At 40.1% G+C, this 19,026-nt stretch overlaps 1 protein-coding gene across 6 annotated transcripts in view; it reads right to left on the bottom strand.

Moving 5' to 3' along the window:
- CRYBG1 (crystallin beta-gamma domain containing 1) overlaps positions 1-19,026 on the bottom strand; it is a 165,535-nt gene that overhangs the window by 26,526 nt on the left and 119,983 nt on the right. For all 6 annotated transcript variants that reach the window (XM_065588289.1, XM_024102469.3, XM_065588291.1 and 3 more), the window contains 9 exons: positions 16,610-16,772; positions 15,484-15,623; positions 11,704-11,830; positions 11,374-11,409; positions 10,808-10,965; positions 9,919-10,045; positions 9,686-9,831; positions 1,255-1,381; positions 1,047-1,079 (listed from right to left, as the gene is read on the bottom strand). In XM_065588289.1, coding sequence (XP_065444361.1) covers positions 1,047-1,079; positions 1,255-1,381; positions 9,686-9,831; positions 9,919-10,045; positions 10,808-10,965; positions 11,374-11,409; positions 11,704-11,830; positions 15,484-15,623; positions 16,610-16,772 — 1,057 coding nt within the window. The remainder of the gene's footprint in view (positions 1-1,046; positions 1,080-1,254; positions 1,382-9,685; positions 9,832-9,918; positions 10,046-10,807; positions 10,966-11,373; positions 11,410-11,703; positions 11,831-15,483; positions 15,624-16,609; positions 16,773-19,026) is intronic.

Below are 19,026 nucleotides of genomic sequence, written 5' to 3'. Positions count from 1 at the left end.
AATCTAAAATCTGTAATCTCACTAAACAAATAAGTATCCTCTGCATATTCAGAGTCATATCTCCTTGCATTAGTGACAAAAAGTAAGATTTTAGTACTCTTCAAACCATGATAGCCCTATAGATCTATGAGAGAGAGTGACCTAGATTCTCTTGTAGCTTGCATACCATCAACAGAGCTGTTAACTAAATTCTAATTGCAGGGCTATTTCTAACCTCATTACCCTCAGATTATGGTCTGCTACATCTGTGTAACTCCACTGAGGACATAATTTGAGAGCAATAATTTGGAGGTTGCAAAATTGTGAATGAGGGTACTAATCCATCAAGCTATTTTCAATGCATACTTTCAGAATGCTGAAAAAAGTTGAAACACACAAGTAGCAAAGGAAGAGTTAAGACTGATCAGGCACATTACCTACTGCCAAAGGCAAGTTTCTTCTATGTTCAACAAGCAATATTAGCTAACACTATACTTTATTTATGGATAGAAGGGGTTTCTATTTAACCTCCACTTTTTCATTCACTTCTAATATTTTTCTTTTGAAGTTTTAACTTGGTGGGCGCTGAATGAGAAGAAACGGTGTTAATTTCTGAATATTAACACTGCATTAAGTCCACAGAAATCAGGAAATGCTGTATTACCTCTGCATTTCCTGATTCCTTTGCTTAATTTTTAAACATCTGATATTGCATCAATAACCCCTTGGCTCCTGAAGTTTTTAAATGCTTGAGGGTCAGGAAATTGGGTAAACAGCAGCAGGGTGGACGAGCGGACGGGGAAAGCTAAAGCCGAGATGGGGAGCTGAAGATAATGGAGTCACAGAACATCAACTACTCCCATAAAAAGGAACACACTGACACAAAACTATTAGTATTTATTGAACATTACAGGTTTTCTTGAATTTGACAGGATGTAGTAAACACCACTCCATTCAATTATTTTGGCATCTTAGGCATTTGCTCAAGAATGACCGCTTTTTAAAAACGTATATACATTATACACACTAGAATATATTTGTTTTACAAATTTAGAGAAGGGCCTTACCTTGAATTTCCCCATTTGGCTATTGATGGTATCCTAAAAAGTTTGGAGAAAAAAAAAAAATTAAGAGTGATGAAATAATGCAAAAGCATTCAAAACCTTACAGCTTTAAGAACCTAAGCAAATCTAAATTTCATTAGAAAACAGGAGAAATAGCTACAATCATTTGGCAGAAATGTATGAAAGGTAATAATACAAAAAGTTTCCTTACCACAACTATGGGCTGAACTGAAGAGATCTTACTATTCTTGCCTCCCCAGGCCTCAATGCTGGGATACAGTCCTTTATCAAGGATGTACTGTTCTCCTGTAAAGTCAGGATTCTCATAGACTACCCACCTGAATAAACAGATACCAAAAACTTTTTCAAAACACTGGTGAATATTCATTATTGTCTTAATGTAAGTTTTAAGAACATAAGAACGGCCATACTGGGTCAGACCAAAGGTCCATCTGGCCCAGTATCCTGTCTTCTGACAGTGGCCAATGCCAGGTGCTTCAGAGAAATGAACAGAACAGGCCATCATCAAGTGATCCAAGAAACAGTTAATGTTACTGATATTTCCAAAGGGCAAATGTATGCCTAGCACACTGTTAAAAAACAAAATTAAAGAAATAGTACATTGCATCAACAATTTTAGCCCCCCAGTACCATTAGGTGCTCAGCCCCTCCTGCTACCACAGGTTTCGCTGAGAGCGGTGGGTGTTCAGCACTTTGCAAGCAGCACTCGGAAACGTACAATATGGGGGCCTGATTTTGCAACAGGCAACTCAAAAGAGCCATATACAGTTTTCCCTTACGGTACTTCAAAAATCTATAGTCATAACAGTCATGCTTTCGCACTATGGATATACTGTTTATGTATCAAGATTTTGGGGAAAACAAAAAACAGAAGAAATTTCAACACTCTTCAAATTAGCTACCGCAAGCCACATGAGGCTCTATGTATTTTATCTGGCAAGATGCTCATTTGTTTTGTCCTTGATCAGAGAGAATATTTTGAGGTGTTTCAAATCTAAAGCTTTTATTATGTTACTACATCTATAATTTTTATTTATTGGCTTAGCTTATTTATTTCTTAGCTCTTCTCTTGTAAAATGTGAGGATGTTTGGAAACAAATTTTTGCATGATGAACAAAGCATTAAGGATACTCTGCTACAATAACATATTATGCATTTCATAAAAATGAACCTGATTGAAGAGGGTTTTTTTTTACATGACTTCACACCTAAACAAAAACATTTGGCTCATCTGCAAAAGTCTGCTAAGGTAAAGTGTCCTTCCTGCTAGGAAATATGCCACCAAAGGGAAGGACTTTTTCCCCACAAAACTAAATGCTAAAACGAAGTGAAATATCTTAACAGATTTAAAGGTTTTAAGGTTGCATGGGATCATGATGAGTCCAACCAGATGCATAGAAAAGACCATAGAATTTCTATATCAAGTCCCTAACTTCTAGTTCAGCTAGAACATATGTTCTAGAAAGACATCCAAACTTGATTTAAAGAATTCAAGTGATGGGGAATCTACCATATCCCCAAGCAAGTTGTTCTGGTGGTTAATTACTCTCACTGATAAAAATGTGTAACCTATTTGTTATCTGAATATATTTAGCTTCATTTAATCTTGTTATTCATTTGCCTGCAACATAAGGAGCCTCTACTATCAGGCTTGGTCTACACTACCCCCCTAATTCGAACTAAGGTACGCAACTTCAGCTACGTGAATAACGTAGCTGAAGTTCGAAGTACCTTAGTTCGAATTAGTTCGAACTTACCTTGGTCCACACTCGGCAGGCAGGCTCCCCCGTCGACTCCGCGGTACTCCTCTCGGCGAGCTGGAGTACCGCAGTCGACGGCGAGCACTTCCGGGTTCGACTTATCGCGTCCAGACTAGACGCGATAAGTCGAACCCAGAAGTTCGATTTCCAGCCGTCGAACTAGCGGGTAAGTGTAGCCAAGGCCTCAGATGTCTCCCCACAATCTAAGTACTTTCCACTCTTAACCTTCTCTTTGCTATAAGCTAGACAGATGGAATTTCTTTAGTCTCTCTCTGTAAGGCAGGTTTTGCAGACCTCAAATAATTTTTTAACTTTTTCCAGAACCTTTTCCCATTTGTCAATATTGTTTCTAAAGTGCAGAGACCAGAACTGGACACAATATTTGAGTAACAGTCCCACTAAAACTGTATGCATGGATAACAACATTGTCCTACTTCTATCAATATTCTCCCTTGCTTATACATCCCAAAATTGCATTTGCTCTCTTAGCCATCTCATCACACTGAGTTCATGCACTGAAACCTACTTATAGGTAAGACTCTCCTCCCCAAGAATTTCACCATTTCACAATGTCCAGAACAGCAATTTTCATACCATAATGCGTTAAAATAATATGGAATTTTCATTTTACTTCACTGTAAATCAACCTTCACTATATACAAGAAGTTCACCATAAGAGGACATCCCTGGACTGAAGAACAGATTCTATTGACAAGGTTATTATTCAAAGCACAAGGAGCCTGATTCTCAGCAGCTGTAAAGTGGGACAGCTCCACTAACTTCAATGAAACTTCAATGATTTATGCCAGCTGAGGATCTGACATGAGGAGTACAAAATTCATTAAAATACATAAAACTGGTACTCAAGCTTTGTATGATTTGTCCACCGTGAACACATTCTTGTAATCCTTCATGTTACCTCTCCTTCTGAGTCATGTATAAATGAGTCTTTTAACATGTTATTCACTAATAATTTAAGCCATATTCCAGAACACACACCCAAGTCATTTTAAAACTACTTAATCAAAATGACATAGGTATGTATGGTAAACGAACCACAAAGTTAAAAATGTTTGAAGTGTGCATACTATACCTGTAGGTCACACATGCCAGAAGCTTTGAAAATGAAACTGTCTTTCAATTATACAAACATCTGGATATCACTAAACTTCATGAATAATCCTAACAATTTTTTTTAAAATGACCTCAAATTATATTTACTACCATGAAAATAAATATTTGTGATATTAAATTTAAGTGAGAGTGTTAATACATGCCAGATCCCCCTTGAGCATCTCTCTCCATACTATGCAACACCACTCTATCTCCATCCTCCACCTGCTTAAAGAGGGCTGTATGCTTCAGCACATCAGCAGGTAGCACTACCATGGTATCACATGAAATATCCAAGAACCATAGTCCTAATTCAAAAAAGCATCCCTATTCAAAGCAGCATTTTATCATATGTATAAAGTTAAGCACATACTTAAGTCCCAATGAAGTCATTGGGACTTGAGCAAATAGATGCTGTCCTTAACAGGAGAGGACTTATGCATGTGCTTAAGTGGTTTTCTGAATCAGGGCCCATTTGTGGCTTTACAGATCAAAACCAACAATTTTAAGATCACTCAGAAACCAGCTGGAAACCAGTGCAAACAACTGCATGGGAGTAACGTGATAATAATTGGAAGTACTTCTACAACCATATTCTGTACCAGCTGAAGCTTGACGGGTCTTCAAGTATATCATTCTGTAAGGTGCATCACAGTAATCCAGTCTCAAAATAACAAAGACCTGCATAACTGGGACAAGGTCTGCGTGCAAAAGAAAATGTCACAACCTCGTTTCCAAGCACAGCGTGAAAGAAAGTACACTGCAGCTACTGTATTTGGATAGCCAGAAGTAGCTGGGGATACAACATGAACCTCAGGTTGCAAACCTGAATGAAAAAATGAAGGTACATACTCTCTCAACTGGAGGAGCTAAAAATCTCTACCAGTTCTGGTTGCTTTCTCCATTCCATAAGCAGTCTTTATTTAGGCTGAGCCTCTGCCAGGCAGCTTTCATTCCAGCCCCAATCTTAGCTAGACACTGGATATGTCAAATGGCACCATCCAAATCAGATGAAACAGAGACCCAGGGAGGGGTGTCATCTGCGTACTAATGCTATTGCAGCAGGCAATAATACCCCATATCCCTAACAGCCTCTTACACACGCAGTAGGAAGTGTGACAAAACAAAATCCTGTGGAACCCCAAAAGAGACCACTTGGGACAGATGAGCCACTGAAATGCAACCCCATCTACTCTTGCTAGTGTCTGCAGTCATGTCAACAATACTTTTGGGGCCAACAGATGATCTAAAAGAACCATAATGGATAACTGAATGAGAATTGTGGATACCTGGGACAGCTCAGGATTAGGTCCTATATCCCTACAACAGTCTGTAATAAAAACCGCTTCTCAGTAGAACTAACCACTTCCTAAGCCTTCTTGCAAGTTCATTTTATTCGGTAAAGAAGGTCAGATCCACACTGTACAGTACACTAATTACTTGAAAATTAGGAAAAAGTCGTCAAATTAAAGGAGTACAGCATAGTTAACAAATGTTTACGGGAACTGGGACTGGGGGAGTTTTTGTCTAAATTAAACAAAAGACCAGAACCAAATTTACTCTTGGTCAAAGACCCAAGGTCAAGTTTAATGCAATTAACATTTGTATTTTGCAAAATAAGATAATTTGATTATTTCTTAAAACAAATAGTGATTGAGCTTGACAAGTAAAAACTAAGCAGGAAATCAGAAACACTGTACACTCACAAGAAGCTTCTTTTAGTATTTGTTTAAACTTGTTTTATGGGTGTTACCTTTTGCCACTAAATGCTTCCATTTTCTGACAATTGAAAAGATGCCAACATGGAAGTAGATATCAATGCTGACTTAAGAAAGCAAAGTGGCTCTTTTAGTTTACAAAGATTTTCCTTTTTTCAAATGACAAAATAATTTCCTGGATTTTCTAACAAACTATGCTGGGATGGTTTCTGGAAAATTTCTGAAGAATGAAACTAGTAATGATTTGTTGTAAAAGTATGCAGTAAATGGTGATGTTTTATTCCAATTTGTTTACAATACAATATAGGCAAAAGTGAAAGTAATCCTTAGAAACAAGCATGTAGTGTTTGAAAATAGTATAGCTAAAAACACATTATATAATTCTTGAAAAAAGTCACTGAACTGTTCACAACTTTGTTAAAAATTTACATTTTAATCTAAAAAGATATCAGATGGGCTACGTCAAAATTTAATAAACTTAAAAATTTACTGCATCTATGGCATACCAGCCTATTTAATGGTATTTTGCAATCTAAATTGCTCAGAGAATTGCTAGTTGATAATGACTGCACCTTTAAATGGGGGTAGAGGGGCACTGTCTGGCTTGCTGGTGAAGAGCCAATAGCTCTTTACAGCCAGGAGGGGGAGCAAGGAACAGAAGCTGCTGCAAAAGGGGGAGTGGGTCAGTGTGGGACACTGACTCATCCCCACAGAGCAGAAGGGCTGAGAAGTTCAAAAGGGGCAAGTCTGGCAGGAGAAGCCCCTTTTCCTCAGACCAGGGGAGCAACAACCACTCTGCCTCCCCTTGAGGGGGCAAAATACCAGGTTTGGTCAGGACGTGCTGTGGGCATCTCCTTTCTAAGGGAGCTGGGAAAGAATTTTTAACTCACCGCCAGATTGGCCTAGGTGTAGTAGGGGGGTTTCCACCATCCCCACAGCCGGTTCGAGGGGGGCTTTGTCAGGGTGAGTAGGGAAGTTAGGCTGTGATGTTGAAACTCATTATACAAGTGTGGGGAAGATGTCTAGTGCAGATGCAGACAGGGAAGGGACAGAGTGACCAGATAAATGGCTTGGTAAAGGACTTAAAAAGGAGGTGTTTGTTAAAGGAGTGGAATGGGAGAGGGGAGATAAGGGCTCCCATGTCTGGTATGGCAGGGAGCCAACCCCTTCTTTTATAGTGCACCTAAACCCTTGTTTGGGGGGAGAAATGGTAAGGACCTAGCAATGGGTTGGCTGAGGACAAGGATGGAAAAAGATGGGGGCTGGCAGAAGCCCCCAAGGTAGATAGTGAATGAACATGGAGCTACCTGCACTGTACCCTTTTATCTGCCGGGTAGTCCCAGACATCGAATAATAGAGTTGCAGCCTGATTAAAATCATATCAAGTGTTTCCTGACATTCTCTCGGTATAGCTGGACAATGGGGTCTTTGGTGACAGATTCCAATTTGGAAGGGGTTCTTGACTGAAAGCTGTTACTATTTACTGTCTGTTCAGTGGCCTGTGTGAAATGAAATGGTAGCTTTGCATTCTTAGTGGGCAAATGTCCTTATCTTTGCAAATGACACCTTAGTCTGCTGTCTCAACAAATATATTAAGGATTCAATGGGCCTGGAGACTGAACAGCACACTCTTCAATTAAATGGTGTGGTGCTTTCAGGTTTTCAGATCTCAGGCAAATAAGTAAAAGTGTGTGGCGCTTGTACTGCTGCTGCCCAGCTGTAACAGTTCTGCAGGGTAGGACAAGTTGACTTTCCAAAGCAAATAAATTCAGCAGCTTTCATGGACCCCGTATTTCAGCACCTTAGACACCACCACCATAAAACAACTGATTTTTTGGGCAAGGGAAGAATTACAATTTGTGCTCCCAAATACATACCTAACACTTTACAGAACAAATATTCATTACAAATATGGTTTGGTTTACTGAACGTTATTTTTTATAAAAATTTCTGCAATGTCCTTTTGAAATATTAATACTTTAGCAGTTTAAAGAATCCTGTGGACACCATATATCCCCATATAAAAAAATATGAAACACTACAAAAATAGAATGGTAGTCCTTTGGGAAGAGCCCATGCTACCTGAATTAACTGTTCATTAGTAGGAAGCATTTATTTAAAAGAACGGAACATGCAGGGGAGAGATTGCAGGAGGAGGTGGCAGCAACTAGACACGATAAAAAAAAATTAACTTATAGCTACCCCTGCCAACCCATAATTCTTCACTTAAAGGCTTCACATCTGAGGTCAACAGTATTATTTTTTCCCCAAGAAAATATGAGTAACAAAAATGGTCAGAAACTAAATATCCGGAGTCCCTTCTTTACTGTAACAGTGATCAAACTTGATGTCCCAATGGTTGTGGAGAGGCTGTGATAGGAGGTCTTTCACCCTGTCTTCAGCCAGGTTACGGTGGGAGGAGACTACCTCCCATCTTACTCCCCTGTGTACCCAAGAGTACAAAAGGGGCTCAGTGGATGCAAAGACTGCCATGTAAAAAGGGCTGCCTTAGGAACAATGTTTGCAGCTAAGTCAGTGAGTGTGAACCTGCAGCCCTTACTCTTGCAAAACTCGCACTGAAATATCAATAGGAGTTCTATCTTCATAAAGACAGAGCAGGGTGAGGTTTAGGGTGGGGTCCTTCAATGAGAATTACCTATATGTTGTGGAGGGAAAATCAAGCACCAAAGTGTCTGAAATTCCTTCAGTGCTATCACTCACATTAATTCTGTGCATCTTGGAACATGCTGCCTAACACTTGTCTGTCTTTCCAAAACAAACTGCTGTAGAAAATACTAGTCCTAGCAAGGGTTTAGCCTGAAGGTCTCATCACAGAGCAATTATATCTTCAGAGGAAACTTTGGTTCAAAGTATCATTCTGTACTAGCAAAAAAGAAAAAGCACATCAGAGTGAAAATAAATCCTAATGCAATTTTTATTTTATTCTCACTTAGCAACTAAAATCAAAATATTTTACTTAAGCTATCAAAATGGCTCTAAGCCTCCCTACAGTTACATGTGATCAGACTGAGTAGGAGGATGTTTAGAATTTGTCATGCTACTTGTTGGGCTCAGAAGCCTCATAAGGAAAATCCTCCCTGTAGCGAGCCCCAGTGAAAAATATCTGGAAAAGATGAGGAAAAGTAGCAACTCAGTAAAGGAAGCTAGAGTCGGGCTTTTACACATGCCATTGGAAGTACCACATGCTTTCTGAATCTTCAAGCATGCATTCACTAACAGATGATTTAGCTACTAGTCTCATTTTAGTGACAATATAATATGAACTCATTATGTAGCACCACAAAATTAAACTGAGTCCTCTAAGCACTATATGAATATGTTTGATAAGGATTCATAATAATCTGAATTGCAAGTAGATAAATTTACCTTACGCATACCATAAAGAAAAACAAAAATCCAAACTGAACAGGATATTTCCCAACAAAAATAAAATATTCACTATGAAAAAGTATCCTGTTCCAAAGATGTGCTAAAAAAAACCAAATCTATTATGGCCCATATCACAACATCACACAAAGTATTTATCCTCACAACACACCTGTGAACTTGGTAAATATTATCCCCCATTTTACAGATAGGGAACTGAGGGACAAAGTGATTACAGCATAATTTGCCTCAGGTAAAACACATGAAATTTTGGTCAGAATAGCAAATTAGTCCCAGAGCAATTCTGCTGTACAACAGCTTAAAAAATTCTACAACGGCATCCTATTATGTATCCTCTGATGAACAGATAATTTACACACATTCATCATTTGCAAATCAATAGGCCAGTGTTTCCTAAGAAAATTCGGTCTTGTTATAGGAAGAAAATAAATTTCATAGTACATTTATTTACAAAGAGCCACATTCTTCTTTGTCCTGTGTAATCACAGATAGGGAATTATATTCGCATAAGGATTTCTTCACAGATATTAAAAGTAGAGAGCAGTAAAACATTAAATTATTTGCTAATTTATTCTAAAAAGAATCACTAACAAGGAAAAATGTAATTAAGAATATCACTTACACTCCACTTAAAACATGTATGGATTGTGTCCTGAGTCCGTAGCCAGTGTCTCTCAAATTGGAAATAATTCCTAATACATTAATACTGGAACCTTTAGTCCCAAAGTCTTTTTCACTGTACATTATCATGTGGGGGTTTGTGAAATCCTGTTGAAGCAAACAAAAATAAAGGAAAATGTAATAAAACATTTCACTGCACTCAAGTAGCAAATATTAGATCTTCTTGGAACTTACACCTAGAATAGGTCGCAGCGACTGAAGCTCTTCACTGTAACCACCCCAATCTTTCCATTCCTGGTACGCGCCTTCTTCCAGCAAATACTGATGACCTGCAAATCCTGGTTTCTCGTAAGCAACCCAACTAAATATTGGGTGGGGAAAAAAAGCACATGAGAATGGAACCTTGCCACTAAACACAGAGCTGAATTTATCCCATAATCCTTCAAAACAACAATAATACTGAGCTAAGACAGGTGAATTCTTTTTAGAAATATAAGGAACTCCTGAACTTTGGCCCTGTTGAAAGGAAGCTGTCTTTTTAATCAACCCAGACGGAAAATGGTAAGTGAGATAAAATCTGAATAAAATAAAACCTTTTCCTAGGATAGATGAAATGAGGAGCCTTAGGTTCAAAAGTTCACCACAGGGAGACTATTTGCTTGGCACACCAGAGAGGGAGGCTCCCTTGTTCTCAGGGTGTACATGTGCAGTACCTAGTGTAGGTTAGAGAAGCCTGTGGTGCTGCTCTAACCTACACCGGCTGGGGGAGTGCATGCTCTAGCAATTACCTCCTTTTTACTTATGGTGGAAATGGGGTAAGGTGGCAGCACAGGTGCTGGGGGCACCAGCCCTGCACAGCCAAGAGCTCCCCATACCAGGGGAAATCTCAGCTAGCCAGATCTGGCTGCTTTGTGATGACAGAGCGCCCCTAGAGGTCTAGAATGCACCACAGAATCTAGTTATTTGCATTGATCTAATCCAATGAAAGAGCTATGAGGACAAAGACAGCAACTGTACATTGCATCTTATCTGGTGCAATTTCCAACACTATGGTGTTATTATTTGCACCAGCCTTTCCTTCATTCTGCAATTAGAACTGTTTGGGGCATTTTCCTCTACTTACACTCCTTCCAACACTTTTATGGACCCCACTGATATAAGTGGCAGTGTCTTATTTCCTCCAGATTCTTCTTTTTGCTTTTCTTCCTCAATAAGAGTGAGTATTTCTGATTCCAGTTTCATGTGTTTCCCTTCGAAGAAAGGCTTCTCATAAATGATTACCTTTAGCAAAGATGAGATAAAGTGGCAGTTACTGAAAAAGTGCATTAGTTACAAGTTTTGACAGCAGATTGACTTTAGGTGCATAGCACAAAATGAACGAAGGATCAGACTACGAAACTAATCGGTGGGTCTCTATACTGGCTCAGGGGTCTGCCCTAATATTTATTATCCAGTCACTGTGTAAGTGAGTGCTGTGCCATCATACACGTAATTAGTGACTGGTAATCAGATATGACAAAAGTTGCAGTATCACTGTGTTTCAGCACCATGCATACACAGCCCAGCCACCATACCAGTACTCATGACATCACCATGGTAAATTAGTTTGTGTGTGTTTGGTTGCCATGTTTAAAAGAGCTGGTCTCATAGTGATTAAATTAAATGTAATATATCAACTGTTTTTTTTACCTTTGGCTCTTCAATGGATTCAACTTTGCGGCCACCCTAAAAAAAAATTACAAAAATAAAAACTTGTTTGTAATAAATTTACATATGTATAACTATTTTACAAAAAACAGTCTTCTTTAAGATGACTTTTTTCAAAGTCCACAATATCAAAGTCAAGAAAATTAAACACTGATGGGTGCAATTAAGGATAAGAGTCCAAAGACCTTTAAACAGCACTGTATACTACTTTGAAAGTCATTAACTATGATGTTTTATAGTTTATTTTTGTGAATCTTGCAGAGTCTTGTGACACTAATGTTATTGTTAACATACTAGCTCTAATTATTTTACCATTTTCAAGGGTTTCAAGGACCTAATGTATGCTTCCTTCTTCTCCCAAAATGATAAGTTAGAATATTCACCAGGCTCCAACATTAAAGGGATTCCCTGGAAACCAGGTTCTTCAAAAATTAGCCATCTAGATTAAGACAAAAAAAAGTTAAATAGATCAGTGTTTCTGAATTACAACAAACATCAATGTAATGCTCATACAGTATCTTACAACAGAGGCCATTACCCATTAAAAGAATGTAAATACAGGACCACATTTATCATCATGCCACCAGCCTGAGAACAGATATGTTAGCACACACTTCTATGACTGTGCAGAGTCCAGTCTGGTCTGCTCTGGTCTCCTCCTGTCGACATAGCTACCACCTGTCGGGGAGATGGATTAACTATGCTAACAGGAGAGCTCTCTCCCATCAGTGTAGAAGCGTCTTCACGTAAATGCTACAGGGGTGCAGCTGTACCAGTGCAACTGTACTGATGCAGCGTTTTAAGTGTAGACCTGCCCTCCCAATGGTTCTGTGCTTGTTTGCAGAATTAGGGCCTAAGGAATTTTCACAATAGTTAACATATGTTTGGGGATTTGACCCTGTGCTGTGTAACAGGAGTTTCAGGCAATGTCTGAAGTCTGGAGAGTCAAGCCTGTATTATTGTCTATTTATTGGAGACATATTTTTGTATTTAAAAATAGATTACATGGGTACAGAATTGATTTTTTTTTAGTGGGTTAAAGAAGATCCTCACCAACCTAGAGCCAGATTCAATGCAAATGCTATACAGCTTTCATGACATCAGACAACTGCAGATTTTGTTTGTTTGTTTGTTTTGGTTGGTTTTATTTTCCCAACTATCCATTAAGAAGTTCAAATAGCTCAGAAACAAGACCCAAATATTTTCACAATCAGCAGTTTCTTGGTTCCAAGCACAAAGTAGCTTTCCTGAATTTTGCCACACAGGACAAGTGACACAGATTAGTGAATGTTTTGTGGCACAGAGGAGTTCTTTACTAGTAAATGCAATCTCAGGTCTAACTGCAGATAACAGAGAAATTTTGGCTATTTGGCTCTTTACATCTTTCCCAAAGTAGAGTATCTATACTGTTAGATTTGTCTCTGCTTTATTGCATCCTCTTCAACACTTGGCATAGAAAGAATACAGCATAGATTGACCTTCTTCTTGTCCATTATTTGCATTTTTATAAAACCATTAATCATCACTCTCAGACAGTCTAAATGCAAGGCTTACAAGGATGCTTCCCCAAATTAGGTGGCACATACTAACTTTGATATTTTAATACAGTTGCTGAAATATGATTAAAACTCTGGTCTTGATATGCTGCTGAAAGATCAAAACCATTATATGTCATTATTTAGTGGCATGTTTAGGGCACAGCTGGTTCGAAAATGATCCCTCCCCCCAGGAAATTTCAACTGTTCAAGGTTTACAGGGTTTTATTTTTGTGAACACCAACAACTTTTGGCTAAAAACCATTACAGGAACGGTAGTCCAGTTGGTGAAACCAGCCTTTACAGCAGAATTCAGGCGTGAGGCACAACAATGGCATTTCCAAATAAAAACTTTTCGTTTGGGTTTTTTTTTTAATTTTTTGATGAAAAGTCAAAATTCTGCACAGAAAATTAATTATTTTTGAGAAAATGCTCATTTAGTTGAAAACCGGATTTTCCACCCAAAGCAGTTCTGAGGGGAAATTTTTGAGCAGTCATAGTTTATCCCATAAAGTCATGACCCATAAGTGTTAAAGATAATGAATAAATATCTTTAGTTTAGTGTCAACTTCGTTTTAGAAATTCCAGTACTTCATTTGTCCACAAAAGGTATAACATGGGCAGCATTACTATAAATGTGTGACCACACTTCCCTACCAATGTGTTTCAGTCCTAAAGTCACAGTTCAGAAACTCAATCCTTGCCTTCTCACTGGGTTTACAGAAGAAGCTGAACTTATTGGCCGAAATCTCTCCATATAGGCCTGTCTTTCTTATGTGATACTAATTAACACGGGGACCATAGCAGGAAATTGGACTCTTCCATGACACATAAGAAATGACATGAAGATTGGGCACAGAATGAGGAAAAATATGACCCAAGCTCAATTTAATAAGGAATGCCAGCTCATAAATTTAAAAATGTAGGAAAATATAGAAGGAAAATGCAATACACAGCTTTAAGCTTTGTGATGCTTCCTAATATTCCTAACCCTTGAAATATCTTTAGTCATTGAGCTTCTCCAATGCATGTAGCCTGAATGTGTGTTAAATGGGAATTTTTGCACAGGAGCAAGCTTGCAGGAGATTTTACTGACAGAATGTTCTTGGCCAATATTCTTTTGTTTTCCTTGGCTTGTATGTATTTTAATAAAAGAGTCAGCACTGTCTATTTGCTCCTCCTGCTTGATCATGCAGTAAAGCTGAAGTCATGTTCAGAATATTATAATTTACCATTATTGAAAGATCTTGACCCAACAGGTTACTCCACTGTAGGATCAAAACAATTTCCTACATATATGTATTGGGCCAAATTCTACCCTCAGATTGCACCTATGCACAGCCCCATTTGGTTCAAGTTGGAGAGAATTAATAGTTTTCTTCATAAATTAAATCTAATGAACAGCATTCTTTAGTAAACGCTTTAAATAACTGAAGTGGAGTGAAATAGGTCCCCCTCAACACCAACACCACGCTACAGCAACTATTGCTTGTCTCACACGATTTTTCTGTTGGTCTTGCTTTCCAAGCTTTCCTACTTAGCCAGAAGACTCACTCTTGGGAATTAACTTTGCAGTTTGTCATTGAGCCACACTGGACTGATACCTTCAGGACTCCAATCACAAGGATCCTATCAAGGAGCTGACTGGTATGCAGTACCTGGCTTGTACTGAAGTTTCCTTCAAAGTACCACAGCAGTCAGCGATAGTCATATAGCACCAAACCAACATAGTCACACATTCCTATCAAGGACAACTGTATTGTGTTCAATAATCTAAGACTAATAAATGTAGTCTTATTCATGTTCTTAAGGTATAAAATTAATGGTATGTTACAGAGATGCACTGACTTCAATAACGCAGTTAATCCCAATACTACAATGATTAATATAGTGTGTATATAGAGAGAGAAACACACACGTTTGATTGCTTAGTACACAGGTTCTCAAACTTCATTGCACCGTGACCCCCTTCTGACAACAAAAATTACTACATGACCCCAGAAGTGGGGAACGAAGCCTGAAACTGCCCTGGGTGGGGGGAGGGAAGGCAAAGCCAAAGCCCCAGGTCTTCAGACCCGGGCAGAGAGCCTGTAGCCTGAGCCTCGCCACCTGAGGCTGAAGCCCTGGGGCTCGGGCTTTGGCCCCAGCCCCAGCAAGTCTAATGCCGGGGCTGGCGACCCTATTCAAACACGTCTGCGACCCACTTTGGGGTCCTGACCAACAGTTTGAGAACAGCTGGCTTAGTATTTATATGTAGGATAGCCTTTCAAACAGATAACCTTTTAGTGCAGTGGTTTTCAACACTTTTTCATTTGTGGACTCCTAAGAAAATGTCAAATGGAGGTACGGACCCTTTTGGAAATCTTCGGCATAATCTGCAGACCCATAGGGGTTCACAGACCACAGGTTGAAAACAACTGTTTTAGTGAGTGACCACATCACACTAAGTAACCAGAAGTAAAACTGTATGTTTGCATGTCTGACTGCTATAACCAACAATTTTAAAATAAATTCCTTCTATATCAGTATATATACACACATAAAACTGTATACTTACATGCCCCAATGTACTTTTATAGAACAAGTCTTCTGTGTTGTGCCAAATATACCAGTTTCCTCAGTGTCATCAAAAAATGAAGTTACAATTCCCAGCCCTTCTGGTCCTGTATACAGGTCTATTTGACAAACCCTGTAATCCTGGAAAAATGGTAATTCTGTAATTGTAGAATCATTTTTTATTGCTCTCATATAATTTATTGTAACTAAATCAGTTTTTAAAACACTTCTGCTGTTCATAAGCCATTTACCCTATTCTATTTCACTTACAGCTGTATGGATGCCTGTAAGTGAAATGTGGTGTAGTTGGTGGTTTTTCCTCTCTCCGTATGTTGAAATCTCTCCCAATGATTCTCAAATCTAACTTTTCATTCCTGACTTTTCTGACACCTGTGCAGGCATGCATCTCCCTTGGTTGCTTCTATATTTTGTCTAATTAAATACGAGGATAACACTAAAGAGAAAATTCTTTAACAGAACCCTAATTTTTTAAAAAGCCTATTTACAAATCAAGCATGCCTCCTTTTCCCTTTCTAACATTGTTACAGCTTATAGCCTATTTTGGCAACCTTCAAATGGCAAGACTTCTGAATGATACGTTAAAACACACTTAATAAGTTGTGTATGCTAATACCGTGTACATGAAAACCCACAATTTGTGTGGCTATAGATATTTGTTAATGCAAATCTGGGTTTGTGGGTGTGCACTAGAATGTGTGTAAATTGGGTGTACACAAAAAAAATGTACGTTAGATACTATGTACTTACTGAACTTTGGAGATTTTATTTTTAATCAATTTGCAAGGCTTAAACTGCATTTTAAATTTCTACTATGTTTTGAGGGATTAAGTAATGATAAATATCAAGGAGCAGGGTCTCCTTTCTCCCCCACCCTACTAGTGCACACTATCAGAGATGCTACTGCAATACACCACCAATTATTTTAGTAACAACCCACAGAATCCTTGCATAAGCTCAAATGTGTCTCAAACACCCATACTTTAAGTAATGATAGGCTTGGTGTGTTAATACATCAGTTTCTTGACATCAGAATTATTTATGCCAATAGAGAAAACAAACTCTGAAAAATACTTAAGAATTGAACAAGAATAGATTATAGTACTTGCCTTTACTACATGTTTAATTGAACCAATCACTGCGGGCTTAGCTGAGTTATAGTCATCTTTCTCTTCAGAAGTATTTTCACCCCAAATATTAGCGAGTTCCAGTTCTCCTTCCTCCAGAGGAATAGAGGGTCCTTCAAAATTTGGTTTCTCATATAGAATCCAGCTAAAGAACAGAAAATTTTCCCTTTCATACTTTTCATGATGACATTTTAACTAATCATGATTTTCTAAAAGATATGCTCTAGTTCAACAACACCTATTGGACTTGAAGGAAGAATTAATTCAGAGAAGTCGTATGTCCTGCGTTATGCAGGAGATCAGACTAGCTTATTCCTTCTGGCCTGATAACCTATGATATATTCTCATTAGTATAGAGACTTATATACAATGCTGCCCACACTTTTTACGTCCAAATGTTGTTTATGTACAAAAAGCTTTCCCCCCCCAAAATATAAAACATTGCCCATGAAAAAGTCATTTAGTAAACATAAAGCAGCCATGAAACCAGGGTGAATAAATATCAATGATTTTTTTTTATTTAAATCGGATTTTTAAGGTAAAATCCTATCTAAAGATAGTTTTAAATTAAGATACATTATAGCTCAAAGATATCTCATCATGGAATAGGGATTATAAATTCTAATTCTATAGTATGAGACAATATATTCATGTAACGTTTAAGAAAAGTTTTGTAAATGAGTTCCAATAGTTCATGGATTAGGGACCCAATTTTATGGGGTTCCAGAGGTGTCTGTATAGTAGGGTTACCATATTTGAACATTGAAAAAAGAGGACACTCCATGGGGCCCCGGCCCCGCCCCAACTCCGCCCCTTCCCCTCCCCCGGTCCCACCCCTTTCCCCACCCCCGGCCCCGCCCAACTCCGCCCCTTCCCTGCCCCCATTCCAACCCCTTCCCCAAAGTCTCCGCCCCCTCCCCTGAGCACCCCACATTCCCCCTCCTCCCTCCCAGCCACACGAAACAGCTGCACCAATTCTAAAGTCAGGCACTCCACTAGTATAGACTCCCATGACTTTAATGAAGCTGCTCAGTGGAGGATCTGCCCCGGCGCTCAGTTTTTGGGAGTGGTCAGGACACGCAGCTCACACTGTTCTGTTTCCCAGCTCCCCAGATGCCTTGGAGCACCCAGTTCTCCTCCCTGCCCGGTAAAATCCCGGACATTTTGAGCTATTTAATTCTTTAATTCTAAAACGTAATTCTTTATATGTAGTGAACTTTGTATTTTCGTTTTGGCATTGTGTTTGCTCCTAGGATCAGGGGCAGCCAGGGTCTCCACGTGCTGGGCCCGCCACAAGCCAAGCTCAGAGGCTCCCATTGGCTGGGAAAAGCTCCAATGGGAGCTGTCGGAGCCAGCCCCTGCAAGCCCTGCCCCCGCAGCTCTGATTGGGCAGGTATTTCGCAGTGATCCACCACACTGCTGTGTCTCATCACAAATGGGGAGCTGAGTGCCATACAGCACACCCCAGCCCCAGGAGCTCTGATCCACTTGCAGGCAAGGCAGCCCGATGCCCATCGCAGCCAGAGCTCTGATCCCTCTGCACACTCCTGCCTTTTTCACACTCCTCCCCTCCTCCCCCACCACAGTCAGTGCTTTTTGGCGACTCCCTGGAGCAGCTCCCCCAGCGCTGCCCCCCACCTGTGCAATCAGCGGCGCATGGTACTCCCAGCTTTGCTGGCATCCCTGGCTTACCTTAGAGCAGGCTCTGGCGACTGCTGCTGCTCCCTGACTCTTCGGCTCTGTTTAAGAGCCAAGCTGCCCTAGTGCTACCGGCTTCAGGCACTTCTCCTACCTGGGCTCCAGCTGAGCTGCTCCTGCCAGCTCAGACTGTAAGAGCTGAGCTGCTGGCTTCTGGCAGCCCTCCCCTACCTCAGGACCCAGAGCTGGCTGGACACGTCCCTTCCCCAGCTCCAGCCGAGCTGCTCGGCTCCGCCCCCTCAGACTTACAGAGCAGAGCTGCAGGAGCCAGCGTTACCGGCTTCAGGCAGCCTCCCCCCTGCCTCCGGACCCTGCACCGTGGGAGCAGCTCAGCTGGAGCCGGGTAGGAGAAGTGCCTGGCTGGGGGCTCGGGGTCCGGAGGCGGGGGGGGTGCTGCCTGAAGCCAGTAGCGCTTGCTCGGGCAGCTTGGCTCTGTAAATCTGAGAGAGGAGGAGTGGAGCAGAGCCACAGGGGGAGAGGAAGTGCCGGCCATTTTCCCGGACATGTGTGGCTTTTCAGCAATTCCCCCCGGACGGGGGTTTGATTGCTGAAAAGCCGGACATGTCCGGGAAAAAGAGGACGTATGGTAACCCTACTGTATAGTCCCAATGGGATTCAGTGCTAAGTCTAGAAGATACCATCAGAGATGCTTAGTTTTGCAGTTCTCAAACTGTGGATTTGTGTCTCCAGTGATAACATGC

This window comes from Chrysemys picta, chromosome 3 (assembly GCF_011386835.1).
Source record: "Chrysemys picta bellii isolate R12L10 chromosome 3, ASM1138683v2, whole genome shotgun sequence".
NCBI classification, from domain to species: Eukaryota; Metazoa; Chordata; order Testudines; family Emydidae; genus Chrysemys; species Chrysemys picta.
This window is presented reverse-complemented; position numbering and strand designations above follow the sequence as displayed.